The sequence below is a fragment of the Etheostoma spectabile genome, chromosome 8 (assembly GCF_008692095.1).
Source record: "Etheostoma spectabile isolate EspeVRDwgs_2016 chromosome 8, UIUC_Espe_1.0, whole genome shotgun sequence".
Lineage (NCBI taxonomy): Eukaryota > Metazoa > Chordata > Actinopteri > Perciformes > Percidae > Etheostoma > Etheostoma spectabile.
In genome coordinates, this window is record NC_045740.1 from 7,331,457 (window position 1) to 7,359,347 (window position 27,891).

A 27,891-nucleotide genomic window follows, 5' to 3' on the forward strand; every position below is an offset into this window, starting at 1 on the left:
GCTATTGCTATGCCTGACCTTTTTCTAAAAACTGATATGCGTGAAAGAACAGTGAGTTCAAGAATGCTTACGTTCTCTTTAATGAATGATATAAAAACAGTTTTTGTGTGTAACTACTGTACATATTATACAAATTCCTCATTTAGAAACCACATACATTTTCCAAAATGTGTACACGTTCTAGATTTCTAGTTACATTCTGTAGATGCTGTATTGTCAACAGTGAAATCATTTTAATACTCTATTAGAGCTCATGTTTACACACTTGCTACACTATATCAGTCAACAGTTCTGTGTCGTTTTGTAATAAAAATGTATGTAAAAGCTGCCATTGTTACTTAAAGTGAGTATGTAACAAGTTCTAGAAAATGTTGTATGTGTATTGTTGCAGACATACTGGACACTTGTCACTGGCAGCAATGCAGCTAGCCTTCTGCACAGTTTCTACAGATATCCAGACCCATACACATGATATATGTACATGTATGAATAAAACAGTTGTGCTTCTGTGAAGAGAATGCCCGCTGTAGCTTCTGCTCACACATTCAGATAGAAACTGGGCATATAATGATGCGATCTTCCAGCATCACGCTAAGCACCAGGAAAACAAAGTAAAGCAGGAACATTGTGAAACCCAGCAGCTTATTCATCTTCCACTTACAGAATGCAATAGAGATGATAACAAAGAGGAGCATTATAAAGAGCAGCACGATGGCACAGAAGAGCCCGTTGCTGCTAACGGCAACTGGAGCAAAACCATGGAAGGATGAGTACAGGAGCCATGGCACTGGAAGACTTAGAAATAAAGTGACAGGGTGAGAAACACAGAAATGTATCAACTGAGTGTTCATCAGCACTTATTTTTCAATTGTAACACATCAGACTATTGGAACTCACCCCACTGTGATGTCGAAGATGTTACTGCCCACTGAACTGGACACAGCCATGTCCCCCAGGCCTTTACGCGCCACTATCACACTGGTAATAAGGTCAGGGATTGACGTGCCTGCAGCCAGGATAGTCAGGCCCATAATCTCCTCTGAGATGCCGATGGTCTCACCCACCTACAATGGCAAGTTCTTAAGTGAATAAATGCTATGTAAAATTACTTTTGTGTTTTTGTCAACATGACTGATTCAGGACACAATCTTTAATAAAATTATTTCAATTGAAATTTTAATTGCAATGCTTTGTCCTTGTATGCACAATCAGAAAACAACACATTTCAAATTCTGTGTATAAATCTTACTACAGTAACTGACCTGATGGGCCCACCACACCATGAGGTAGGAGAAGATAGCAATCCACAGAATAGAGCCCAGGAAGGTGACCGCAAAGAATTTTCTGGATTTCTGTTATAATAAAATGAAGTGATGTAATAGCAAAACACAGTGTTGAGGCATTTAAGATACCACAGCTGACCTCAAATATGCATCTGGTTCTTACCATGTTGCGTACATCTGGAACTGTGAGCCACAAAGGGAAGATTATGGGTAGCAGGAAGAGGTAGGTGGCTTGTTTATGTGGTGTGTCAGGCCAGTCTAAAGACAGAGGTTCATCTTCTTTCTCCTCTTCATTTTTCTTCCCCTTATCTTCATCTTCCTCCTCCTCATCATTTTCTTCTTCACTGGACTCATCGCTGTCTTCATTGCTATCATCTTCATCACTGTCAGAGCCTCCTGACCCATTGTCTCCTGCTTGCAAATCCTCCTGAAGTGTTGGGCAAAGAAATCATTATGGGCAACAGTAGAAGCAGAGAAGAAATAAAAGAAATAAAAGACAAAAAAAAAAAGCCTTAAGAGGCCTTTTGCCTAAAATTGTAGCTCCGTACATTGACTCTTACATAGACAGTTATCAAAGACTGACTTTTGAGCTTTATGATAAATACCAGGACATGGTTGGAGAGTACCTTCTTGTCCTCTGGCTGGTCCTTCTTCTCCATTGCTGGGGCAGCCTCTGGCTCTTTGGTCGGTTCAGTTTTTCCTCCACTATCTGCGAAAGGAATCCCAAAAATCTTGTCCTGCATTTCCCTGATGCCTTTTGTTTGTTAAGCAAAAATAGTTTACTGGTCACTCACCTACATTAGTGAGCAAAACTGCATAAGATAATGCTAATGACAAATTTTCCAAGTGGTAGGAATATAATTATCATATTAATTATACACATTATTATACTGGCGGACATGTATCACAGACATATAATCTTTCTGTTGTCAGAGAACCTGTGTGACTCACTCAGTTCACATGCTAAAGCACTTGGCAGTATGCTTTTTTGTGGTCCAGGTGTTAAGAAGCTTTTAGACTGTTCATGAGTAGAATCAAAAAAACTGACTGGAAGCCAGCTGATCAGTAGCTAATACATTCTTCAATGTTACCTTCAATTTTGTCTTGAGTTTTGCTGTCTGCCAACCGTCTAGCCACATTGTTCAGTGTTTCTGCCTTATCTTTAAATTTCTCTAAGAACATCAAACAACCGTGGGAATTCTGTTATAAATTACTCACTCATGTGATAATAACTACAATAATCTCAGTTTCAAGGTTATTTAGAAGAGAATGGAAGGATGGAGATAATCCCTATGCCTTAAACGAGTTAGGCAAAGAGCAAAATACTGGCAGTATAAAATATGTTTTTTGTTGTTCCTTTTGACCAAATGTCTCAGATTGTATACACTCACCTCACCTCACATTAAAAGCATTTCTAACTTTCATGACAGTTTTCCATTTTAACTGGGCTCATCATTGCATACACATAATTGAATACCAAAATCTCTTTGTGTGTTTTAATTTGGAAGCACATCATTATCTAGGTAAGTTAAGTAAGATATTTGTAATGCTGCTTTGAAGTGGGATGGGCCAATAGCTGTGATCCAGATTGTATAGGATCATTCAAAAGCTGATTATTTGTGCTGGTGGAGTAGTGGAGTGTTTGCTGCCTGGAAGTGCAAACCAGGGGCCAGGGCCACAGATACACAAACTGGGACAACACCGTGGTCTTGCCTCGGGAAAACAGGCAAATATGAACATTGCTGTGAGATCATCCTAGTGTGAACAGTAAAAACTATAGCACGATGCATTTTAATGCAACAGTAACCTTACTAACATATCAGATATCAAAAACCTATTCGGGAAAACAAAAGCTTTAACCAAGCAGTGTAGGACCAGTCTGTTACCACATTGTTTACCCATCCACAAAACAACATAGTTAGACCACAGCGATGTGTGTCCTTAAAATCGTGTTTATATTTCACTGTTGGCCTACAATGCATCCCTCCATAGACGGACGTAAGTATTATCTGCTTAGTATCAGTCTGGCCTCATGAGCTGTCTTTATTTGAGACACTTTGCTAATCCATTTTACTAACTCATTACAAAAGCACTTTAAGAGGCAGACAATGATCAATCATTAGAGCAATCTGTGTACTGATACGGTACTCACCCTCTCTTAGAGGATCTAATGTGTGGATCATAAGTTGGAAGATGGTGTTTCTCAGGGTGCTGTTGTGCAAAGAAGCTGAGCTTCCCCCTCGCTGAAGAGATGGCTTCAACTGGGAAAAATGGCTATGGTCAAAATAGCTACTCACAATAACAGCGTTGACACATCAATGTTAAACAATCATACACTCGTGGAGGTCAGTATTTTTTCTTGAGAAGTGTATTGCCATATGCCAGCACGTAAAGGGCGTCTTGTTTATGGATGTTATGATGAACGGGACCGCAGACAGGTTAATAAGATGTAGAATAGCATGTAGATGAACAATGTAAGTATCTAAGAGGATGTTGCATTCTATGTCTTTCTTTTTGCAGTAAATTGGTTGGTTATTTGATTTTTTTTATATTGTATATTTATATTTTATATTATATTCAGCGTCCCCATTTGCCTGAATGCAACAATGTTTTTTTTCACTGAAAATTGTTCATTGGTAGAGATAGAAAAAACGAATTTAATTATGGTAGAGCTTAAATATAAGTATATACTCTTTACTATAATATTTTACATTGCTTTTTCACAATTGCACACTCTGCTGGTCTTGTTAGGCCTACATGTCTGCAAAAGATGGAGCTGTGTGTCATGTACAGGATTATAATTTTGTGAAATTCTCCCTCACCCTGTTAAAACAAACACTTTGGTTTTAATATATATGATGTGATACAGCATTTTAACAGGTTAAATAACAAAAAAAGTGTGTCTTATGAACACAGCTTAATCACACTTACCAGGGTTAACCACAGTATATGTTGATGTTACAGTTTTTCCAGAGCTGTAGCATATATCTTCAATAACTGTATTGTTCTTTAAAGCTCCATAGCTTTGTTCTTAATTAGATGCCACTGCCACAAATACGTGTAGTAATATGGTAGCATAGACAACTTTAGGCCAATGTCTGCAAACTGTACGTAACTCTCCAGAGTTTCTTCCACATTTGAGAAAAAAAACCTGTGATATAAATACCTAATGACAGACTCATTATTTTGTAAATTGAGGATATAAAAAAATATGATTTCAGACCAGTCATGTTCTGTCACAGAAGTGCTTACCTTTTCAGTGTTTTCCACAGCTATAATTCTGACAATGTTCTTGTCTTTGAGCAAAAGAGTCTTAAAGGTCCGCTCTAATTGCATGTTGAACTTCATGAAAATGACATAGAGAGTGTAACAGGCCACCAGCATCATGCTCTCCCACCACATTATGACATTATCCAAGAAGAAGATGATGAGTAAGATTAGGCCAAGTATGTAGAATGATACGTCTCTGAAAAGTGGCCACCAGTTAGATGTAGTATCTCCCGTGAAAACAAAGCACACATTCCAATCACAAACAAAATGTTGAAAACTGCTGAACCAACAATTGTGCCAATGCCCACATTGCTGTGGGAGATGAAGACTCCTATCAAGGAGGTGAAAAGCTCAGGAGCAGAACCTCCGGCAGCCATAAAGGTGGCTCCTGCTACATCTTCAGAGATGGCTAACTTGTCTGTTATTACCCCAGTGCAGGAACAAAGAACTCATCACACACAATTGCAAGTGAAATGAACATGTACATCATCCCAAACACGTGGAGGATCACCCAGCCTTGTCTACGGTCTTCAATAGAAAAAAGATCTTTAGGGTATTCACCCTTTATATGTGGAGCTTCACCAGGAGACGCTGGAGGAATGGTCACTGAAGGAGCTGGCGTGGGCGTAGGTGTCTCCAGTGGAGGCTCAGGGGCCACGTAGATGCAACGCACAATAGTCTGCTTTGAAGTTGGTGATGGTGGAGATTCAGTGGGGGTGGATGCTTTTAAATCTGAAGTTGTATCCGAATACTGTACACCATGCATCCCTGGTGTTGTTTGATCTGTGGGCTCTAATTCATGTGTTGCAGTGAGAGGTTCCTCCAGCCAATGAGTCTCTACTGTAGTCTCCTCAACACCCTCCGTTGAACCTTCTCCAAAGTCCTCTCCAATCTGAGACATTGGCAAAGGCTCGTACAGTCTGGCACTGATGGTCAGTTGATATAGGGTACAGAGAAAAACCCCAGAGAGGAGAAATAGGACCCGGCTCAGCTGCAGTCGCTTCCTTCTTGTACAATACATTTCCCTCCAAAGCAGTGATGCTGCTGACTATGGAGAATTAAGCTACATAAATGGACTTTAGCAGAGGACAAGTCCAGCTCTCTCCCCAGCAGACCATGGTGTGACAGGATCTAAAACTTCAGCCGCGCTGTTCATGTCAGCCTCAACTCTTTTTCCCTATTGTGAATGAAAAAGGCATCAGATACAAAATGACATTTAGACAGCAGGTGGCACAACAGTAGCGTACATTTGAAAGCATGAGAACTATTCAGACAATACATCTGATCATTTAATAAATGTCTGTCAAAGCATTAGTGATAAGCTCATTTAGAAGTTGTTATGACTAATTTCTTTAACGTTGGTTGTTTCTCCAAAACAGAATGAATAAAATAAGTGACAGATGAAAAAACTACAGACAAATAAATAAATGCACATAGAGAGAAAAAACTAAAATAAATGTCATGCGGTAAAGGGTAAGGCCAATTTCCACATAAATCACGAAGAGCATAAAGAACACAAGGCATTTTAAAGACAAGTGCTGACTTACCACAAAACCAATGTCTGCAAAGTCAGGGGTGCAAAAATCTTCAAAAGCAGATTTCCACAGCTGGTTATTGTGGCACAAACTAATTGTTACCAATGATGGCCACGGGGTTATGTAGGACACAGGACAAGTGTTCACAATGGATCAGCATAATACCTGAAGTCTTCTAAGAGGATTATGTGCATTGTCTCACTCTCACTTTATCATGAGCCTACCCTACCCTAACAATATTTAATTTAATACAAAATAAATGTGAAATAACTGATCATTCAACGAAGTATAACAATTTGAACAGGAACGTTTTTGAGACGACCTTTTCAGCACAGGAAACATGAAACATGAACATGAAACATGAAATTACTGATTTTAAAATGTGTAGGCCTATCACAATCTGCGGATGTAAACCCATAGACTGTATATGTCTATGTGTAGAACACAAATACGTTCCGTTCTCTTCAGTTTTTTTAATGCAAAACCTTCCACTGTCTCTTTAGATCTGTTGGTTGATATTCCTATCTGGATATCGAGCATGGATTCGAGTATGGAGCGCAGATTGGCACTTCCTAGATCCAAATCAAAACTCTAACTTTAAATTTAAAACGTGTTCAAATTCATGTTGAAATTATTAAATGTCGCTTTTGGTTCCTGTGTACAGTATTATGTTTTAGCATTTTAGCACAACAATACGAAGGTTTCACATAGGAACTATTTATTCCTAAGTACTCTGCTGTAACCCGGACGGAAGTAGCAATGAACATTACAACAAAAACACGGATGGCAACGAGCAAAACGTTGAATGGCACGTATATATTTAGTTTTTATCACATTATATATTTACTTTATAGTTTCACGTATGTGTAGTTCAATTGTCTTCTCACATGTATTAAATAGTAACCAGAACGTTTATTCTGGCGTTACGTTACAGAAGGATAGCGTAGTAGCCTGTAGCCGGAGAACTAACGTTAGCCGACATTAGCTAACGTTAGCAGTCCTCTGCTGTGACATAATTTTTTGTTTTTATTTAGCTTTTAACGTATTTAATGCTCGTTGTTTGTTTCCATGCCGTCTAGGGGTTGGAAGAAAATCCATGTAACGCTAAGTTAGCAAGCTTCTTAATCTTATTTTTTCTTTCTTTTCCTTCAGTGGGAGCACTTTGGATTATACTTTAAATTCATTGTATAATTGGGAATTTAGCTAGATAAGCAGCAAGCCATGCCTACCGTGGTCTTAATGGACGTGTCTCTGTCCATGACACGGCCAGTGTCGACGGATGGCAGCGAGGAGTTTCAGAGGAAGAACCTGGCTGTCCACGGACTAAATATGTTGTTTGAACACATGGCCTCAAACTACCGCATGGAGTTCACAGCACTGATGGCCTTTTCATCCCTTTGGGAGCTCTTGGTGCCTTTCACCAGAGATTACAATGCATTACAGGTAAAAAAAAAAAAAAAAAAAAAAAGTGCCTCATATGAGAAGTCACTCTGAAATATCATAGTACGTTTTCCTCTCCTGAGTCACTACCTGAGTTTGACTTCAGAAAAAATGAGTGTGACTTTAGAGTGGAGTTTGGGATGATCTAATAATGTATGTGTATGTGCAGGAGGCTCTCAGCAACCTGGAAGACTATGACAAGACCTGTGTTGAATCTGCTCTCAGTGGAGTTAATAACGTGGTACAACAGGAGTGGGGCAGTGCCTGTCCCTGTCAGGTAATTTGGCAGGTTCTTTATACTATATTGTCACACCTCCTGAATTTATTATTGAATATGTACATCTGATGTGCAGTTAAATAATTTCCCCATTATGATATTGGCCATTTGTACCCATTTATTGTTACATAGGGTTATGTTTATGTACCTCCTTCCTTTGTCCTGTAGGTGGTGCTGGTTACTGATGGATCTCTTGGTATTGGAAAGGGTTCGCTACGTCACTCCTTACACACACTGAAGCATCGGGGGGATGACAAGAAGTTCCCACTCCCTTTCCCTTTCCCTACCAAACTGTTCATCATGTCTGTAGCCAATGCAGAGGAGGTACTGACTGAGTCAACAACTCATTTCTAGTTAACTGCATCTTGAGCTGAACACAGCCAGTGTAAAACTGTGGAGGGCATTTGATCAAATAACATGCAAGGCAAGGCAGCTATATTTGGATAGCACATTTCAACAACAGGGCAATTCAGCCTTGATTTAAAAGAACTGAGAGTAGCAGCGGTTTAGTAGATTATTAGGAAGTTAGCACTTGCAATAGATTTTGCTAGATGCTACCAGTGCAATCCCCTGTCTTGTGTAATTGTAGTTACAGATGACTGATGCCATGGACAACTTGGAGGAACTGCTTCGTCTCAGTGGAGGCGATGGACAGATCTTCACTACGGAGGGTCCACTTTGCATGAAGAGTGTGCAAGCCATGTTTGGGTAGGACTCTTACTGAAGACATAATCCAGAAAAAAAACTGTACTTTCTCATGTTTTATATGTTAACTTAGGAGTCTTTGGCCATTGTATGTCTTTAGGAGGCTGATTGATCACGCATACTCTCCCTTCCATGCTGTCCTGCACTGTGGGAACTTATCCTCAGACGTTCAGGTGTTTCCTCGGCCTGAGCCTATTGTGATGGATGAAGAGGTGGAGCCCATGCCCCGATCAGTCAATACAGGTACCCAGCTGGCTTCAGATTCCCTGATTTAGCGTTATAGTTAAACATTTTATTATTATTTAACCCATCTTCATTATGTTATTTTGTTTTCAGATTTGGAAATTGTGGGCTTCATTGAAATTGCTGACATTTCCAGTCCTCCTGTTATTTCCAGACACTTGGTACTGCCTATTAATGTAAACAAAGGTTAGTGCTAAATGTTTTTGTTGTGTTGTTTTAAACTTGAAGAACAAATCTGCAGCTCATTTCCACAGAAAATATCCTAATTGTCTTTAAAGCAGATTGTTTAAAACTTCCCCTGCACTGCATGCCCCCACACTTAAAAAGTTGTTCCCTGCTTCAAGAAAGCACTGTTCACTATGCTTACAGTCATCCACGTCCTTACAACAAAGACAGCTCAGATTGTTTCTCCAGTGATATACTGTAGATTAAACAGAATCAAACTGCTGACAATGCACCAGATAATTGTCACCTTTCAAAGTGAATAATTTATTTTTTATACACAAAAACTGAAATCAATGTGCTCTCTGTATGCCACCTGTCAGATTATGTTATTTTCAACGTATTTTTATGTATTTATATTGGATTTCAGAGGTGGATGAAGTTGGCACAGGAGCCACCGATGAGCTTGAGGAGGAACCTTCTGCCAGTCAAATGGCAGGCAAAAGTCCAAATTTCTGTGTACTTTTACATGGCAGTCTTAAAGTGGAGGGCATGGTGGCACTGGTCCAGCTGGGGTGAGATGTCCTAGAGCTATTTATATTAAATGAACTTGAATTATGTTGTGTTCAGAAATTAGCATTTTAAATATTACGACACTTGCAAAACAAGTTAATACATTTTATGAAGAAATTGCCTAAACCTAGTTTGCTTTTTACAGGCCAGAGTGGTACGGCATGCTGTATTCCCAAGCAGACAGCAAGAAGAAGTCTAACCTTATGATGTCTCTGTTTGAGCCTGGTCCAGACCCTCTGCCTTGGCTGGGCAAGATCACACATTTGGGACCGATATCAGGTAAACCTTCTGGTTTGCAGACACATTAGACAAGCAAACAGCAGGAAACCCTTGCACTGTTTTTTCCCTCAAGACCAAAGGCCTCTCTGTATGTGTTCATAATCAAGCAGTTAATCATTTACACAGTTTTCTTTGGCCGGCCATGATCGCGATACTGATCCCACTGATGTTTCATGACTTTCCTGGTATTTCAGAGGCTGCTGATAATCCTTATGGAGAGGATGACAGTAAAAGTCCTTTCCCTCTGCAGCCCCCAGTCAAACGAAGCTATGCCCAGAATGTCACTGTGTGGATTAAGGCCAGTGGACTACAGGTACAGTAAAATCACTTTGTAAAAGCACCGTTGGTTTCAGTTGGTAGAGGGTCTTAATTACACGCCGTCCTTTGTGTTTTGTGTACTTTGTGTTCCTCAAGTACACATGCCATGGTACTTCTGAAAGACTGATTTCCTTTAATGCATTGCAACTAGGACCTTTCACAATTCCTCGTAATTTCAGTTTCAATTTAGACATTGGACTGATTAACTGGCTAACAAATCAACTCAATATACGTGAACTGACTAAAATGTTATGTGCAGTGAAGTAAACTGAGCAGGCTCCTATGCAGCAGGTTGGGTTTGTCAACACCTCTTGCAATAGAACTTGCTTACTGATGATACATTCATCTCATATATGAGTTATCGTAATGAGTTTTGTTTACGTCACCATCCAACTTGTAAAAACCAAACAAATATAGACATCTCAGATCATCCAAAGTCTGCTGTTCAGTGTATAATTAAACCTAAATTTAATGGACGTGATCTATCTCTACCATTCATCCCATATGACGTGAACACGGCACAAAACTTGATATAAAACTAGAGCCTTATCCATATGTTTAGTTTAAATAAGTTCTTGAATGGTTATCTTATTTTTTAGGGTAATTTCTGGTCATCATTTACTCTAAAGTTTTTATGCTGTCATTCTACAGACTGATGTGCAGAAGATCCTGAGGAATGCAAGGAAATTGCCCGATAAAACTCAAACCTTCTACAAGGTAAATCTTGCTGAAAGTTGCTCTAAACTATGACCTTTAAATTATATTTTTCATAATTAGAATTGCTGTTTTATATTTGAATGTCAGGAGCTAAACCGTCTTCGGAAGGCTGCGTTGGCTTTCGGTTTCTGGGAGCTCCTGAAGGGAATGGCCGACCTGCTGGAGAGAGAGTGCACCCTGCTGCCAGACTCGGCCCATCCAGATGCAGCTTTCCAGCTCTCCCATGCTGCACAGCAACTCAAACTGGCCAGCACTGGTGACTCCCAGTATGCTGCTTTTGATCACAACATTGCTCCCATGCACACTGACTTCTCCAGCTGAGCCACGTCTGAATTAGTAAAACTGGACTAAAATTTGGCAGCCTGTGCGGACCAACATTGACCCAGCACCTGTGTGCTTAATGTTGTCAGAAAAAAGGGGTTGACTTCAAGAACCTAAATCGGTCAGATTGATATCTTAGACTCCTTTGACACTGCCTGAACATGGCAAAATGTACATATTGAGGTGTTTGTAAAGCGTGTACTTATTTTTTTTTACATGTTCCTTTGTAGGACTTTTTCACAAATTGTGCAGGTAAAATTTTTTATTCAGTGTCCAACCAATAAACATTTACAGGAAACCTTTTCATGGGACTATCAACATAATGAAATAGCTGAGCTTAGAATACAAACTCTACGTAGCAGCTTATTACAGAGCAGAAATGACACAAAATTCCATCCATATTTTAGCAGTCACCAGTGTAAGTTACCTGAGGTATGTGGAAGTTCAGAAATCTGGAATAATAATTACAGTATTTTGAGAATCTCTTCATTCCTACAGAAAATCACATCTCAAATGACAACAGTAGCAAAAGATCTTAAACAAGATTAAAAAGGAAAAAGAAACCACACAAAATATATGGCTTGTTATAGCTCTCTTCCTTCCTACAAAATACTCAGTTTACATCTTAAGAGAAATCAATCACCAGTAAATGAGACATCAATGTAATGCTCAGATATTGCATTATCTGTAGGATGTCCATTTTTACCATGGATGTAATTATTTTAGTGAGAGCAAACAGGCTGTGGAAAAGAAAAACAATAAAAACTAGAATTAATTTGAGAGGAGCATGGTCCAAGATCAGTTAAAACACTTCATCCAGAAAAAAGCAGGCAGCAAAGGTGTCTGGAGTATTTTTGCTCAATTTGCCTTCCTCTTCTTGGTACGGAAACGCCTTTTCCTTTGCTTGTAAAGATGACGAAAGTTGATAAAAAGTCCTAAAGAGGTGGCGGGAATCCAAAAAAATTTAGATCAGAACCAAAAATGATAGAACATATTTGCTCAAATATACAGTATACTGTATTTAATGTTTTATCTGGAGACTTACCCAGAAACATGAGTACAAGATAGATGTGAAGGACGTATGAGAAGCTGATGGAGGTACCGACAGCTTTTGGCAGAGGAATGCTGAAGAGTTTGGTCTTGTCAAAGATGGGAATGGATTGTATCACAGCAACAGCTACATGGGATTGGGAGATACATTTAGAACTTTCATGTTAAGAAGAATTTTTTTTATTCTGAGATATGTAAACAAGCTCACCTTCAGCTAGAACACCTAATGGATACAGTGGTATCCAGATTGTGTACCGCAGCCAAGTGAGCGCTTTCCACTCTGTATTTAAACAGCCCAGCATGTAAAATGGATACCTGAAATTGGAGCATCATGTTAGTTTTAGGGAGGAAATGAGATGTGTTGCTAATAAACTGACAAATCAACAACAGTCCATCTTCATAACAATGTAACCTAAATGACCTGCCGTTATGCTGATTCTTGTAACCAACTGGTTCCCCCAAAACCTTCGTCAGTCAGGTTGAGTCTGTGCTGCTGCTGCTCGGAGTACAGTTGCGTTTTTGCCTCAGTGTGCCTTTTTACTGAGTGGGCTTGTTGTGTCAATAGTTAATGCCACATTCACTATGCCATACTGCAACAGTTTTACCATTTGATCTGGGCGTGCAACTAACATATTTTCAATATCAATCTGATTATTATTTTGTTGTTTGATCCATAAAACATCCACAAAAATGCCCTAGAGCAGGCGCACATACAGTCCCTGACAAAAGTCTTGTTGCTTATCTATTTTGTAGAAACACCTGCTATTAACCTGACTTTTAATTAATCAATTGGTGTAAGAAATAGCATATGAAAAGCTAAAATTCTCCCAAATGATGTTCAATGCACTGAAATAAGTTAGTTTCACTAAAAAAAGATTTATTATTTAAACAAGACAGAAAGGTCAAATTTTGGCAAGACAAAAGTTTTGTCGCCTATACAGAAATTGAACAAATACTAAAATATGTCAGCAAATTAAATAGCGGTGCTGTGAGATCCAAATTTAATATCTTGTATGACTTCCATGAGCTTGAAGGACTGCATCCATGCGGTTTAGCAAGGATTCATACAATGTATTGACGAAGTCATCAGGAATAGCTAGGAAAGCAGTCCTGCATGCCTCCCAGAGTTCATCAATATTCTTTGGTTTGGTCTTCCATGCTTCCTCTTTCATACTACCCCACATATGCTCAATGATGTTCATGTCTGGTGACTGGGCCGGCCAATCCTGGAGCATCTTGATCTTCTTCGCCTTGAGGAACTTTGAAGTGGAGATGGAAGTATGCGATGGAGCACCATCCTGCTGCAGAATTTGGCCTGTTTTATGGTTGGGAATATAAGAGGTAGCTAAGATTTCTTGGTATTTGAGACTATTGATGTTGCCTTCCACCCTGCAGATCTCTTGCACACCCCCATACTAGATGTTACCCCAGACCATGATTTTTCCGCCACCAAACTTCACTGTTTTCTGGGTGAATCTTGGATCCATGCGGGCTCCAGTAGGTCTCCAGCTATATTTGCGGCAACTGTGGTGTAATTCAACAGAAGATTCATCTGAAAAATCCACTTTCTTCCACTTCTCCAGCGTCCATCCTTTTAGCAGGCTGTGGGCCTTGGCACATGCCACACGGTTTTTCAATTGTCTTTTGTTTAGTGCTGGCTTCTGGGCACTGATTCGACCATGGAGGCCATTTCAAGACAGAATCCGACCAAACTGTTCTGGTTGACACAGGGACTTCAGGGGACCAGGTCTGGTGGAGCTCTGCTGCAGTGGAAAATGGGCTGGCCTTGGATTTTCGAGCCAACAAACGGTCCTGCGGGGTCTGCCTGACCTGGGCTTGTCAAAAACGTCTCCAGTGTCTTCAAATGTTTTTTTTATCCTCTGTACTTGACGCTGAGAGACATTGAAGGTGTCTGCCACATCAGCAGAGGATCTGGTCTTCAGCCTCTTGATAATCAAAACTTTAGTCTCAGGGTGAATCTTAGGCCTGTTTGCAGAGGTCTAGTTGCAGTTGATGTGAAGGTCTAGTGTACTGGGTAGGGCTGCACAATTAATCGAATTTTAATCGCGATCACGATTTGGACTTCCCACGATCAAATTTGCGTGATCAAGCGATTATTTTTTATAAAGCGTCATTTCATAGAACGCTCCGGGTTTTTTGCAAAGCCAATCTCCCGCTCCATAAAGCCGTCTGCTCATGAGCCAGTCAGAGTAGTTCACTGCACCCCGTGCAGCTAAGTTTCTAGATGTAGACAGTCACAGAGGACAGAGTAGCGTGAGGAAAACTCAACAGATAGCAGTCGGTAATACGTCAGTCTCAAGGTTTACCAGTTTACCAGTAAACGCAACACTTTGTCCCATTTGTTGTTTTTCAGACAACAGCAGTGACCAGTGCTAGTTAGCGTCTGTTAGCTGTTAGCTAGTAGCGTCTGTTAGCTGTTAGCTCCTCTAGGACGCACCGGCGCTAATGTCCTCGCATCCGCTGCAATGCTGTTTATATGGATATGGTTTAATTTTGCGTTACATGACCCATTTCGTCTGTAAAGCCGTGCCTGTGTTGGATCTTTCTACGCTCTCTCGTCCTACTCTCTCTCCTCTTACTCTCCGCGCCCCGCCACACAGCGGCCGCCGGTCCACACTTCTGATGTATGTCTACAGTTTTAATTTTTCATTAACACAGCTGTATATTGTTAAGTATGAGGGGGCAAACCTGTATTTGTACCAGTGCTTCCGCGGGTAACTGTTATCGCGGCCGCTACGGCGAAGAACACAGAAGAAGTTTTTGAATGCAGCTAACTTCAGTTGGTAGAGTCACAGCGTGGGAGACGGAGCTGCTGTACCGAAGCCTGGACCAGGACCAGAGATGTGACCCATGGCCAGAATATCATAGTTCATAAAAATGCAGCGCAGTGAAGATACAGACGTTTAATACACACGACGTGTGTATCCGCCGTTCGACCCGTGCTGGACCTGTTCATAATGAGTCAGCCGTCTCTCTGTGAGTAGCGTCCATCACACTCCCTCTCGCAGTTATAAATAGCCTATGTGACAATAAAATTTGTTTTGGTTAAAAATCAACAAATAATCGTGAGAATAATCGCGATCAAAATTTTGATCAAAATAATCGCGATTATCATTTTGGCCATAATCGTGCAGCCCTAGTACTGGGGTTGTTTTTATACACACCTGAGACCTAATTGATCCATTATTAGTCACAGGTGAAGCTCATATGACAAGGCGACAACACTTATGTCTTTGCAAAAATTGACTCAATGGGCTTTACCAAGCTGTGAATAGTAGAATACTTTTTGACAGTTTCGTTTTGCACTGAAACATTATTACAAAAGCTGTTGGGATTAAAATAAGCCATTTCTTGTAAATAAATCTTGATTAGAAATATATTTCAGCGGCACTTCAGGTCAATTTGTACACAAGCGACAACACTTTTGTCAGGGACTGTATATAGAAGTTTACTCCAACCTGTGGCCTTTTACTGCATCTCATTAAATGCCCTAGAGAACAAGGTGACAACATTAAATGTAAATGTGCTGTATTTATATAGCGCTTTTCTAGTCTTACGACTACTCAAAGCGCTTTTACATAGTACAGAATACATTCACCATTCACACACTGTGGCCGAGCCGAGGCTGCCGTACATGGTGCCACCTGCTCATCAGATAAACATTTACACTCCGATGCGCAACACCGGGGGCAACTCAGGGTTCAGTGTCTTGCCCAAGGACACTTTGGCGTGGGACTGCAGGGCCAGGGACCGAACCCCAAACCTTCCGATTGGCAGGCTACCGCTCTACCACTGAGCCACAGCCGCCCCTTAAACATCTTGTTTTGTCTGACCAACAGTCCAAACCCCAACATATAATTTAAAGCTATAGTGGCAACTATTTTATAGTAATGAACGTCTGTTACATTGAAGCCATTGCCAAATGAGTTGATACAAAGCTAATTAAGCTTATCAGCTCCACAAACCTCTGTATTTCTCAGTATGGCTACATTTACAAAATGTTGTAGTGACAGTGACCGGTGACATTCGCGCACAGCAGCTTAAGTGATGCGTTTTACGTCAGAGCTGAGAAAGGACAAGAGCAGCATTCAACTTTGGAGATGAAGACAATATAAATTACTAGCTAATTCCCTATTCTGAAGAGTCCACCATGATCTTTGAATCATCCGTGTCCTCCCTGATTTGACAGGTTGACCAACTGCGTGGATGAGAAATGGGGGTGGTCGCTAAAAGGCTTGCATTGTGTGGACGGGCCGATGGTCATTACTTAGAATTCCTCACTTTGCAGTATAGCTTTAAGTCCAAGAAAAGCAAAAAGTGCTCATATGTGCGAACTGGAACCATCAAATGTTTGGCATTTATTTTAGTGTATTTACAATATTCTTTACATTTCTATATCTCAGGTAATGTTTATGGTCATTTGGAGAACTTTTGGTGAAATATTGGCTTTTCACAGAAGATTCAGCTGAGAATTTGAGTGAAAAAAATCATCAGACTTTACTAAGCCCAATTGACTGTTTCCATGAATAATGGTAAGGCAGATGCATGCTTACCTAAAAATCTCAATGGTGCTCCACAGATAGAAAACGAAGAACACAACTGGCTGGTTATGCATTTCTTCCAAACTACCAAAAATTATGAAGAGGATAAAATTCCTTCCAACCACCTAGTAAAAGAACAAAACCCACAAACATTTGTACTTACACTTGAACTGTAATAGTCTGTTACAATAAGCACTGCACATCAAACAAATGAGGATCACATACCTGTATAAAAGTTGGAATAACACCTGTCTGGACGACACCGAAAGCAGCATTGAGGACCTCTACTGCTGCCAGGATCTGGCAGAAGAACATCACATCCGATATGGTGTGAAATGTGTCGTAGAGAAAATCTGAAATGAGAGTGTTATAAATGATACGTCTTGCCATATTTTTGATAAGAAATTGATGAAAGAAGGATAAAGAATGGAAAATGTAAAGCCGCAGAAGTCTTATATTTCCTCACCTTGGCCAAAGATAAAGAGCCGCACGGTCATGTTGACAAAGATCCATGAAAAACCAAGAAACTGCACCAGGTTGTATACAAATAAAAATCCTGTTTTCAAGCTGACAAAACCTGAAACATTTAAGGAAAAGAAAAACATTGAGGCATCTGACAAATACTTGCTTAAATTAAAAGGTCCAGTGTGTAACGTGTTTAGTTCATTATCAAAATCTGCTCAGTTGGAGGCTGCGCAGTAACGCCTAGCAATCACCGGTAAAGTGCTTCTATTTTCCTTCACTGGTCTCCGTCCAGAACAACGGGATCTGTTGGTCCACTTCTCTAACTGTCTATGGGCTTACCCCCTTGGTCCAGAGACACAGGATCTGTTGGTCCATTTCTTTAACTGTCTATGGGTAGATGCACCATAATCATGCACCATTTTGAAATATGTTATCCGGTAAGGAACATACAGGACATACTGCTTTGCCTTTCACGTTTTTGTCGTCACACGATAAACTCACAGGTCCTGCTAATCTGCAAATGGGTATGGTCGCTCTCTGGCCCTGGCAAGTTTAAAGAAGGTTAACATGGAGGACCACACGTATTCAAAATCCAAATTTCAGGAACAGGAGTCTTTTTCTTCGCCCAGAAAAAAAGGGTATTGAAAAGAGCAAAAGGCTACTGTTGCCGGAATACGTACTTTGAACTGCGTGGTGCGAGAGAGTTGATTGCGATATATGATCTCAACTCTAGATGGGAGACATTCCTACACATTGGACCTTCAGGAAATAATGACTATGACCAAAAAAAACTGTTGAAAGCAGTGAGAACAAAATTGCAAAATTGTTAGTCAGACAAGAGATTTTCACTCACCTTCCTCTTTATGCCTTGATGCCTTCAGCATGTTCCTTTTCTCCTCCTTTTTAAAATTAAAAAATAAAAATATTAAGTGTTTAACATTTGCCTTTGATATCAATATTACAATCTTAGTCAGTTGGACATTTTGCAAATTAGAGTATGTTATTTAATACACCTGTCAAATAAACAGGGTAGCATGGTGAAAATGTCCATCTGATGTTAAAACTTGACACCTTTTCCCGGATCTCCATCTCAGCATCTGACTCGTCCAGCCAACGGTCAAAGTCCGGTGCTAGGAAGACTGGTTTGCGCTCCTGTAGCGTCAGTCTTTCCCACCAGCCTCGCTGCTCTTTCCGCACTGTAATATTCACCTGACGCTGAGTGGACTTGTGGCTCACCTGGACACACAGGCTCATTTAATGACCACACTTGGCAAAACTAGAAGGCATAACAAAGGAAGGAGCAGTAGATCTAAGACTGGTTTTATGGAGACATAGGGCATACCTCTGACTTTACTGGTAAAAGAAACTCCAAGCTGAACTCATATTCATTTTGTCCTTTTGCACCATGGCCCTGGGCTGCACACAAAATACCACAAAAATGTCACAAATAATGAACTTATTACCTTTTTCATTGACAAATAAAACGTATGTCACCTCTAAACTGAAGCACGTTGTCGTTCACATTGACACCAATATTCTGCAAAAAAAAAAAAAAAAAGAGAGGCAGATGATGATCTTATAATTCCTCCTACCAAGTAAGAATTCAAGCAATATCTCATTTACATGTGCCCAATAACGCTAAACGGAGTTTTAATCAGATTTAAAAGTATTTTAGATTTTTTTTAAACAATCAAACTAAGGTTATGTAACAGACATTTAGTTTATGTACAGGAACCTGAACTCTGCATTTAGTTAGGCTAAGTCAATATTTAGCTCTTAGAGCAGGGGTCTTCAACGTTTTCCAGGCCAAGGACCCCCAAACTGATGGCGAGATGGAGCGGGGACCCCCTAATTATATATATTGTATAAAATTGTGTTATATCAAACTGGTCCTATAGTGCCATGTGTGCATTGATGACTGAAGGACATCTTCTGCCTCCATTTATCTGTTTACTACAGTGTGTTGAATTCATGTTAATGTGTATTTAAAGACATTTCAATTAGTGAAAAAAATTGCAGGGGGGGGGGGAATATAAAAAAAGTCTAATCAACCAAAACTTTCGCGACCCCCATGCAGTACCTCCGCGGACCCCCTAGGGGTCACGGACCCCCTGTTGAAGACCCCTGTCTTAGAGGCATGATGGTATTAGTGAACGAGCCAGAGAGCAATTTTCTTATAAAAATGAGTGCAGGCAGTTTGTGTTAACGATACCTCAGCAGGCCCCGTCCGATAGACTACTCTATTAGCTCACCTGGGCGTCTGTCAGTTCCACTCGCAGGTAAATATCTTCATGGCGTTGAGCCCAGTAAACGAGAGGTGTGAGTGGCATTGTTTCGTTTTTTTGTAGAGCTTTCTTTTGAAAGTATTAGACTGGACGAACAATGTACAGCGCTTCCTTGCTTCATGCCAGCCGTGACGGGAAGCAAATACCCAGAATATTCTGCGTACGTGCGCGCTCGTAGAATAATCTACGTAGCGACGTGCTCGTGCAGGTGACCGAGCCGTTGGTTGTGCCCTCCTCTGTTGTTTTTGTTTATTTACGGAAGTAGTTAAGCGGAGAGTAGTTTATAGGAGCGGCGCAGCAGTTTGTCGACCTCTTCTTGTTGATATGCTAATATGCAGACAGATGAATATGTTTTCGGTCTGAAAACTGATTTGCTGAAATCTTGCGGGACGTTTCGTATTCTTGTTGGCGTGACGGGAAGTGTTGCAGCCTTGAAACTGCCTCTTTTGGTATCCCAGCTTCTTCAGCTCCCTGGGGTGAGCTGCTTCGAAGTCATTGACAGTTTCTTCTCTCTGCCTTTATTACATAACCTTTACACCAAGTAGGCTATATGCACAATTGTCCATGCACCCTGACACATTATAATTTCTTAACCTGGCAGAGCCCACATTAACTTACCTTAACCGCAAGATGGAGATGTTGCAGTTGTTAGGCCAGCTGTAAAATAACACAGCAGTGTAGTGCTCATACTAGTACTGTTATTTTAATTTCAGATATGGTCGTTTTCATTTCGAAAGCAGGCTAGCTTTTTCCACCCACCATCCCGACCCACTTCCCTACGCGGATTTTCTCCCTTTCATACTACTCGATTTGGCGGAAGATTACACTCAATCGCAATTTAAAGTAAGTCAATGGAGGCCAAACGGCGTTGATAAACACGCTTAAAAGCGAGTAGGCCTATGTGATAACTCGCCAATGATGGCATACGAGTTGGCGTGTTATAGTCCACATGCCCCATTTCATGAGATCAGTCTTCTCACTACAGTGGCATTTGCCGGAGGACCGATGTACTCAAAGTTATTTGATTAATAATTGTTAGCCTCACCACCATAGACTGTATAATTAGACATATATTTTTTATGTACACTACATGCTCGCCACAGGAAAATAAATAAGTGAAAATAAGTGGCAATTGTGATAGAAATTCATCTCATGAAATGGCAAATTAATAAATTAAATGTTCTGCAATATGTTATGTTAAGATGGCGAGAATGGAGTGTAGAAAGGTAAGTAAGTAAAGTTTATTTATATTGCAGTTTTCGCAGATAAAAATCACAAAGTGCTTCACAATAAAGTGAAGTAGCCTACAATAAATAACATTCATGAGAATGCAATGGAAAACAGGTACATAAAGTCAGACAGGCATCAAAGCCCTTAAAATGATTGATCCCCTCTGGTTTTAAAATGAGTGTAGAGGACCACTAACATCATCTGACCTGATGACCTCAGACTCTGGGGAAAAAGTGAAACGTTATATCAGGTCAGATATATAAGGAGAGCTTGGCACCACCCATCTAGAGTTTAACTTTAATAATCCTTCAACCGTTACAGGACACCTTCCATATATGTCCACTAGGTGGCATTTACATAAGAGACCGTTCAGTATTTATGGAATGGACCACCGGAAAGAAATAGGGGAGGGTCATGTCTCTTTATTCTTTGTTGAAGGGAGGGTCATCCAACTTTTTTTTTAGTCAAGGGGGGAGGGTCACACCAACATACAAAAACATAGCGCACTAGACTCAAGCTTTTATTTTGAAAGGTCAAAGCTCGTTGAGGGCATGAGAAGGGAGGTCTCCAGGCTTCAGCCATACTCTTCTTTCCGTTTTCCACCAGGAAAATCGTTTTGGCATTCTTGCGGCACTTTGTTGTGTCCTACATGCAGTTTCTGTACGGCACAAGGGGCTAGTGGTTCATCTCAACATGGAAAGCAATCCCAACAAGGAAATCAAAGAATCCCTCACACGCCCATGTAATGTCTTAGGCCTCTTTTTCTATTTGAGCGTATCTTTGCTCTGTGGCGGTGAGTGCTCTTGGGTTTTATGCTACTGGGTTGAGTTGGTTGTCATGCTGCACTGCCATATGTGTCCATGTGAGGATGCATCAGCGGAAACTACCGTGTCGGCTTTGGTGCTGTAAAGTACCAGGCCTGGCGCTGTGATCAGATCCTTTTTGATACTTTCAAATACCTTGTGTTGTTTCTCTCCCCATCTCCACATGTTCTTTGCTCAAAAGTGGTAGAGGGATTCTTTATGGAGTCGACAGGGAAAACGGTTTTGTCATCTGGCTTAAGTTCAATCTTGTATTCCCCTGCCATATTGCCTAGCCCTTAACGACTCTGTGGAGTCCAGAGATATGGCACCTACTCTGGCTACCTGTCCGAGTTCTACGCTTGCTGTGTCCACCGGTAGAGCCAACTTCAGACCTAAGACTACATACACGTCTTCTACTGTGCTTTTGCTGTGTGTTCTCATTGTGGCTTTGGAATTTTCCTCTCACTTGCAGGCGGTTTTTTCCAACCCCATAGAGTTTTAGCTGGTTTCTCCAGCCCTGGAAACAGTACACATGCTCGATATTCAAAATCTGGTATTGCTGTTACATCTGCTCCTGTATCTATCCTGAATTCAGATTTGTGGATGTCCATCTTCACTTTTGCTAGCCAGGTTCCACCGCTCCTGTCTGTGTCCACTGAGCCCAAGAAAGCAATGTCCTCCTCCATGGCTTCTTTACAGGTGGCTTAGACCTCAAGCAGATAACCTCAAAGACTGTTTCTGCTAGAATAAAGTGCCTGTTTATTCCGCCACAGAACACAGTAAAGCTGCGAGCACACGCTCACACTATCAATACCTGATGCCAAGTAAACAAACACCAACACTGTTTCTGCTAGAATAAATGTGTCTTTTTATTCCGCTACAGAATACAGCAAAGCAACAAGCATGCACATGCACTCAATACGTGATGCAAAGGAAACACTACTTTAAAGCTCTTACCTTGACACAGGACCGGAGCCGTCGGACAGAGCCGCATCAACGTGGCTGGGCGTTTGTACGTAACCCCAAGCGGACTCCATCGGACCGAGGGACTCTCCGTCTTTTTATTCTCTTAAAAAACAAAGGATGGTGTGCGAGCGGGGAGGGCCAGTCCTCACTCTCAGCCCATCCCTTGGTGAGTCCGGCGTCCTGCTCCGAAACCATGTTTTCGAAACAGGAGCGCCGCTCTCAAAACATTAGCTCGATGGTCTCAAAACATGAGCTCGAGGGAGAGCTATTCTCAAAATATGAGCTCAATACGTGACCAAAACAGGTTATACAATTGATAAATGAAACACAAAACAATAATAATCGTTAATACAACAGTGTATCTCTCAAAACATGAGACCAAAAACAGGTTATATAAGTGGCCCACTTATCTGTCGTCAAGGAACATAATGCAAAAATAAACTTTTTCCTCCACAGCACTCTACCACATCTTTTGTGTTGCCATGTGGCTGTGACCGAGGGTGTCTACTTTGTCTCTTAAAGTGCATTTTACATTTATGCCAAGCTTTGCCTTTGTGAAAAGTTTGCTGCTGCAGACCAACACCGTTAATGTTGGCTGCTGTAGCCTCTGCTTTGAAGTTGCTCTTCAGCATGCCCAAGTGTTTTTTCACTAGTTCGATTTGGGGGACGAAGTGACAGCTTTCTCCAGTGTTAGTTGAAGTTGCTCAGACAGTCTTGTCTCTCAGGCCCACAACTAACCTGTAACGTATCTTTTCACTCTGTAGTTCTCCATAGCCACAATGTTCTGTGCTGTGACAAAACTATCCTCCAGCTTCTAGATGTCTCTGATGACGACTTTGGCTCGTCAAATCACATTTCCCTGGACTACGAAGTGTGCTTCCAGTTTAGCTATGACTGTGTTGTACTCACTTGTCTCCTCCTCCATCAGGCAAAGTGAGGTTAGGTTTCTGTCTTTCTGGCCCAGATTGCTGTTTAGTGATGTTACATGTTGTGTAATGTGGTGTGTTTCTCACATGGAAAACAATAAAAACTTAGTTTTAGGACTGTACAGCCATCTTTAATATTCACAAGGAACATTCACCATGAGAGAGAAAAACTCAAAATTTGGGAATTACACTAAAGCGTAAGACCCATAAAATGGTCTCTTAAAAGATCAGTTAATTGCCATTTATAGGTGTATCTTCTTAGTTTTCCACCTCTTTAGCACTATAGCAATACTAACAAGTGGTTGTTTTTTTTTAAATCCCTGTGACTGTCGCTGTCTTCTTTTGTGCTTTAGGTGGATGTAAGAGTCGTCACCACAGAGCATGCCAAACACTTCTACAATCCTGCAGAGGTTTCAGTAAAAATCTACAGTGACAAAGATGAGTGGGAGGTAACAATTGTCAAATGTCCTAGTATAGCCAATATTAACAGACAGTCAATAGCAGAATTTATGAAACTTGGTGCTACTGATAAGCTAAATGGATTGTGTAAGATTTCTAAAAAAGGTTTTTTTTTTTAATGGGTGTATTTTTATTAGTAGGTGAAATTCGTATGGCATATATGATCATTTGCATTGAAATGTAACTGTAACTTTGATATAAAATATCAAAGAATAAACTGAAAATGTCATTGACCAATAATGTGGCATACGTTTACCAGTAATCACTTGACAGCTTTTCAGTTGCTGAGGTCAGGATAATTTTGAGACATCAAAACAAGGGGAGAGAGTCATGGGGCAGAAAAGAAAACTCTGGTCTAAAGTATCTTGCATTCCAGATGAGAAGTGAGCAAGTGATCCAAGCGTTCCTAATGGCATGTCTCTGTTCTAGCTGTGGACTCAGAGATCTGACCCTGTGTTGCACATTGAGCTAAGGCGCTGGGCAGACTTACTTGTCATTGCCCCCCTTGATGCCAACACTCTTGGAAAGATTGCTAATGGAATTTGTGACAATCTCTTGGTAAGAACATCACAATTATCATCTGATTGCCTACAACATGTGATAGCAAATAATAATTCATGACATGATTTTATGAAATTACTTCCAAATGTAATCTTTGTCATTGGCAGACATGTGTGGTAAGGGCCTGGGATACCAGTCGCCCTCTCCTCTTCTGCCCTGCAATGAATACAGCTATGTGGCAGCATCCCATTACGGCCCAGCAGGTATCCTGTCTCACAGAGTTTGGATATATGGAAATCCCCTGCATTGCTAAGAAGCTAGTATGTGGAGATGAAGGTGGGTTTTAAGTTGCTGAATGCCCACCCTACTTATTTGGATACGTTTTTTTTTTTTTAGCTTAAGCCAGTAGCCACCTTTCAACTTTCACCCTGTTTCCATAACCCGGTGTCAGTTCGCCAAGGCCTCGGCCTTCATCTACTCTTTGGCTGGCGGTGCACCAAACCTCCTCCTTGTGGCTAGTGGGACCACATAGTCGTGGCACATTGTTATAGCCTTGCTAGCTCTCTTGCTAGGCATGCTGCAACCTAGGCATTGATGAGGAACAGAAAATGGATGGATAGTATCATCAGGCCTGAATCTCAGGCCTGAAATACACAACCCATCTGCTAAGGTGCGCTTCCAGTGCCCAAGAGCTGACCTGATATCACGCGATACTTCCTGATGTGTCATACTGAAATTTGTGGAATGCATGAAATAATAAGCTTTTCTCATTGCAAACATTAACAGAAGATGGGAATCATTTCAAAACCGTTTTAGCTATCTGATTGTTTGATTGCTAACGTTAGCTCAAAACGCCATTCAACTGACAGCTTTTGTTGGGTTTGATTGCTAACTTGTAGCCAGCAGTGAACAAACTTGGTTAAGTAGGTCCGTTTTTACAGTACTGACATTATCGGAGTCTGTAGTTAACATCTTGTAGGCTACTCGTCGCAAAGTGATGCATGCGCAACTCATATCTGCATTCAACTTACATCGGGGAATGACAGAGAGGCTTACCACCTTGGTTTTTCCCTCAGACACACATTCTTCCCCTTCCGGTTGCTATTGGGGAAGTTTTATTTTTTTTATTATTTTTGTTTTTTTTATTGTACAATAGTCTTGCAAACAGTCAAGTCACAATGTGTTTGTACATTTGTCCAAAACATGTTAACAGCTTTGAGGTAGAGACAGTACATAAAACAAAACAAAACAAATTAAGATAAAATAAGATACTAGGGGTCTTGTCCAGTAGGGAGGGTAAGTCCAATAAATAAAGGAGTTTCATGTTCATGTTCATGTATTATAAAGATGAAGCAAAAAGCTTAAACTCATTCTTCCAACCGTTGATGTGGGACTTGACCTTTAGATTGAAGCAGTTTCAATTTACATCAGCTTTTTAGGTTTAATTACTAACGTTAACGTGCATGTTAGTTAGCAGTAATTAGCCTGTGCCTACGCTCTCTGTCTCTGCTGATTAGGAATGATGGAGATTTTTCTTGGCACAGCTATCAGAAGACTTACAACTTTGTCACGTTGTCCACGTCACATCTACGTAGTCAAGCTCAGTTGGATTCTGCGCAGTAACGCCTAGCCATCACCGGAAATGCTCAAATGTGACCCCACCTCCACCCCTCTTTAACGGAACATAAAATACATGTGCATGTTCAATTATTTATGATAAATTTGAATATTATAATGAAATGGATTAATACAATACATTATTAACAGAAACTATACACAAATCTAAACTTTTTTTGGGGGGGGGTGGGGGGCTTTTCACTTTATTAGTGACAGTGGATAGACAGGAAAGGGGGAAAGAGATGGGGGATGACACGCAGCAAAGGGCCGCAGCTTGGATTCGAACCCAGGCCGCTGTAGGACTCAGGCTACATGGGGCGAACACTCCCACTGGGTGAGCTAGAGGCCGCCCCAAATCTAAACTATTTTACTGTTGTTGTGGGAAAGGTGAGACTATAGCCTCCAGTCAAATGCCATGTATGTAGATATTATGTCCAGTGGATCGAAACAAATAACATAATAGATGTTTTGAAACTGTTGATATTTATTGCCCCTGGCCACAACTGGGCATAATAATTAATGCTTGTTAAGCACTATAGCGAAAAACAAAAACAAATATATACACTCTTTGTAGTGCAATTAACGTAAGTGGCTTTTTGTTTATACTTTTTGCGCTTGTGTGTGTGTGTGTGTGTGTGTGTGTGTGTGTGTGTGTGTGTGTGTGTGTGTGTGTGTGTGTGTGTGTGTGTGTGTGTGTGTGTGTGTGTGTGTGTGTGTGTGTGTGTGTGTGTGTGTGTGTGTGTGAGGTAGAAGTGAGACAGTGACAGGGATTATCTTCGGAGCAAGTAGCTGCTCTAGAGTCATAGTGCCTATGTTTTCTGACCACGGTGAGAAAGGAAAAGTCCCCCCCCCCCCCCCCCTTGATTTCATAACGCCATACCTGTCTCTCATTGACTGACTCGCTTGTGTTGTTTGTTGTGTCCAACTATGTGTGCTTACGAATACTCGCCCAGCTCTACCTCTGATTGGCTTACCATGAAATTTTACTCAACCTCAACCAATCGTCAGCATTTATGTGCTTGTCTCGTGCACGGCCCACTAACCAAAGAAGAAAAAAAGTCTTTGCCTCTCGGCTCAGAGATCAAGTTGGTCTGATAAAAAAACAAAAAAAAAAAACAGCTTAAGGCAGTAACGGTAACGTAGTTAGTAACGCTGTTATTCCCATCACGGCTGCTAATGCATGTGTTTGTGTAACTCTATAATTCTTTACTTTGTTGCAGGTAAAGGGGCCATGGCAGAGGTATCGACTATTGTCAGTGCTGTCAAACAGTATCTTCAGAAACCAGATGAGTCATGATGAAAACATGCACATTAGCACATTACATTGTTTTGTACATTTAGCTGGCACAAGAAAATAAATAAAAAATAAGTATGATGACTTGTCTTTAAAATTATTTTCCAGTGTCCAAACCTCCAAGGCCTTACACCATAAACTCACATTGTCACTTTCATCTGTTTATCCTCTTCTTGTTTGGATTTGTGTGTGTGTGTGTGGTGTGTGTGTGTGTGTGTGTTTTATAGTTAGTTATAGTACAGTTTGGTGCTGTTTTTATATGTGTCATAAATATTTAAAACATTGTTGTAGAGTAAACCATGTAGGTGAATGTTTTGATTTTTCTTTATAGCAAAATGCCTCTCAAAATGAAGGTAGAAAAATGTGGTTTTGTATTTCATTATGAGATCAGGTTTCATCAGCAATAGCTGGTGCAATTTGGGAAATTTCAAACATCCTGTTATGTGTAGAGAAAACAAATGTTCACTGTCTAACAGAGGTGTACTTTAGCAAACTGCTCATAAGGCAGTAATAAGCCATTTGTTTGCTTATTGCTTATTAAGTCCTCCATTTTAGTGGATAAACAGCATTCTTTTCTTTTGATCCTGTAGAAGATGTCATGGTTCCTATG

General features: G+C 40.7%; 4 protein-coding genes across 4 annotated transcripts; 2 read left to right on the plus strand and 2 right to left on the minus strand.

The window, feature by feature from the left end:
* Positions 1–25: 25 nt before the first annotated feature.
* slc24a1 (solute carrier family 24 member 1) lies at positions 26–6,341 on the minus strand. Its single transcript, XM_032522557.1, is given in 10 exon segments — positions 26–795; positions 898–1,064; positions 1,263–1,352; positions 1,447–1,710; positions 1,910–1,992; positions 3,436–3,544; positions 4,536–4,768; positions 4,771–4,986; positions 4,989–5,730; positions 6,101–6,341. Coding segments are annotated over 9 exon segments (1,998 nt in total). The 5' UTR covers positions 5,575–5,730; positions 6,101–6,341; the 3' UTR covers positions 26–545.
* A 314-nt stretch (positions 6,342–6,655) lies between these two features.
* Positions 6,656–11,604, plus strand: ints14 (integrator complex subunit 14). Its single transcript, XM_032522558.1, has 12 exons — positions 6,656–6,896; positions 7,241–7,531; positions 7,698–7,805; positions 7,974–8,129; positions 8,395–8,513; positions 8,611–8,753; positions 8,847–8,939; positions 9,346–9,490; positions 9,634–9,767; positions 9,962–10,080; positions 10,737–10,802; positions 10,890–11,604. Exons 2-12 carry the CDS (start codon positions 7,310–7,312, stop codon positions 11,121–11,123), a joined length of 1,539 nt encoding a protein of 512 aa, XP_032378449.1. The 5' UTR covers positions 6,656–6,896; positions 7,241–7,309; the 3' UTR covers positions 11,124–11,604.
* Positions 11,605–11,691: 87 nt separating this feature from the next.
* On the minus strand, positions 11,692–19,651 carry hacd3 (3-hydroxyacyl-CoA dehydratase 3). The gene is made up of 11 exons (XM_032522559.1): positions 19,453–19,651; positions 18,695–18,737; positions 18,543–18,616; positions 18,272–18,436; positions 18,054–18,099; positions 17,202–17,312; positions 16,961–17,088; positions 16,748–16,860; positions 12,382–12,488; positions 12,169–12,300; positions 11,692–12,058 (listed from the first exon to the last, which is right to left on the minus strand). Exons 1-11 carry the CDS (start codon positions 19,528–19,530, stop codon positions 11,982–11,984), a joined length of 1,074 nt encoding a protein of 357 aa, XP_032378450.1. The 5' UTR covers positions 19,531–19,651; the 3' UTR covers positions 11,692–11,981.
* Positions 19,652–19,693: 42 nt separating this feature from the next.
* Positions 19,694–27,362, plus strand: ppcdc (phosphopantothenoylcysteine decarboxylase). Its single transcript, XM_032522560.1, has 5 exons — positions 19,694–19,961; positions 23,764–23,859; positions 24,299–24,427; positions 24,538–24,706; positions 27,208–27,362. Exons 1-5 carry the CDS (start codon positions 19,818–19,820, stop codon positions 27,282–27,284), a joined length of 615 nt encoding a protein of 204 aa, XP_032378451.1. The 5' UTR covers positions 19,694–19,817; the 3' UTR covers positions 27,285–27,362.
* Positions 27,363–27,891: the final 529 nt, after the last annotated feature.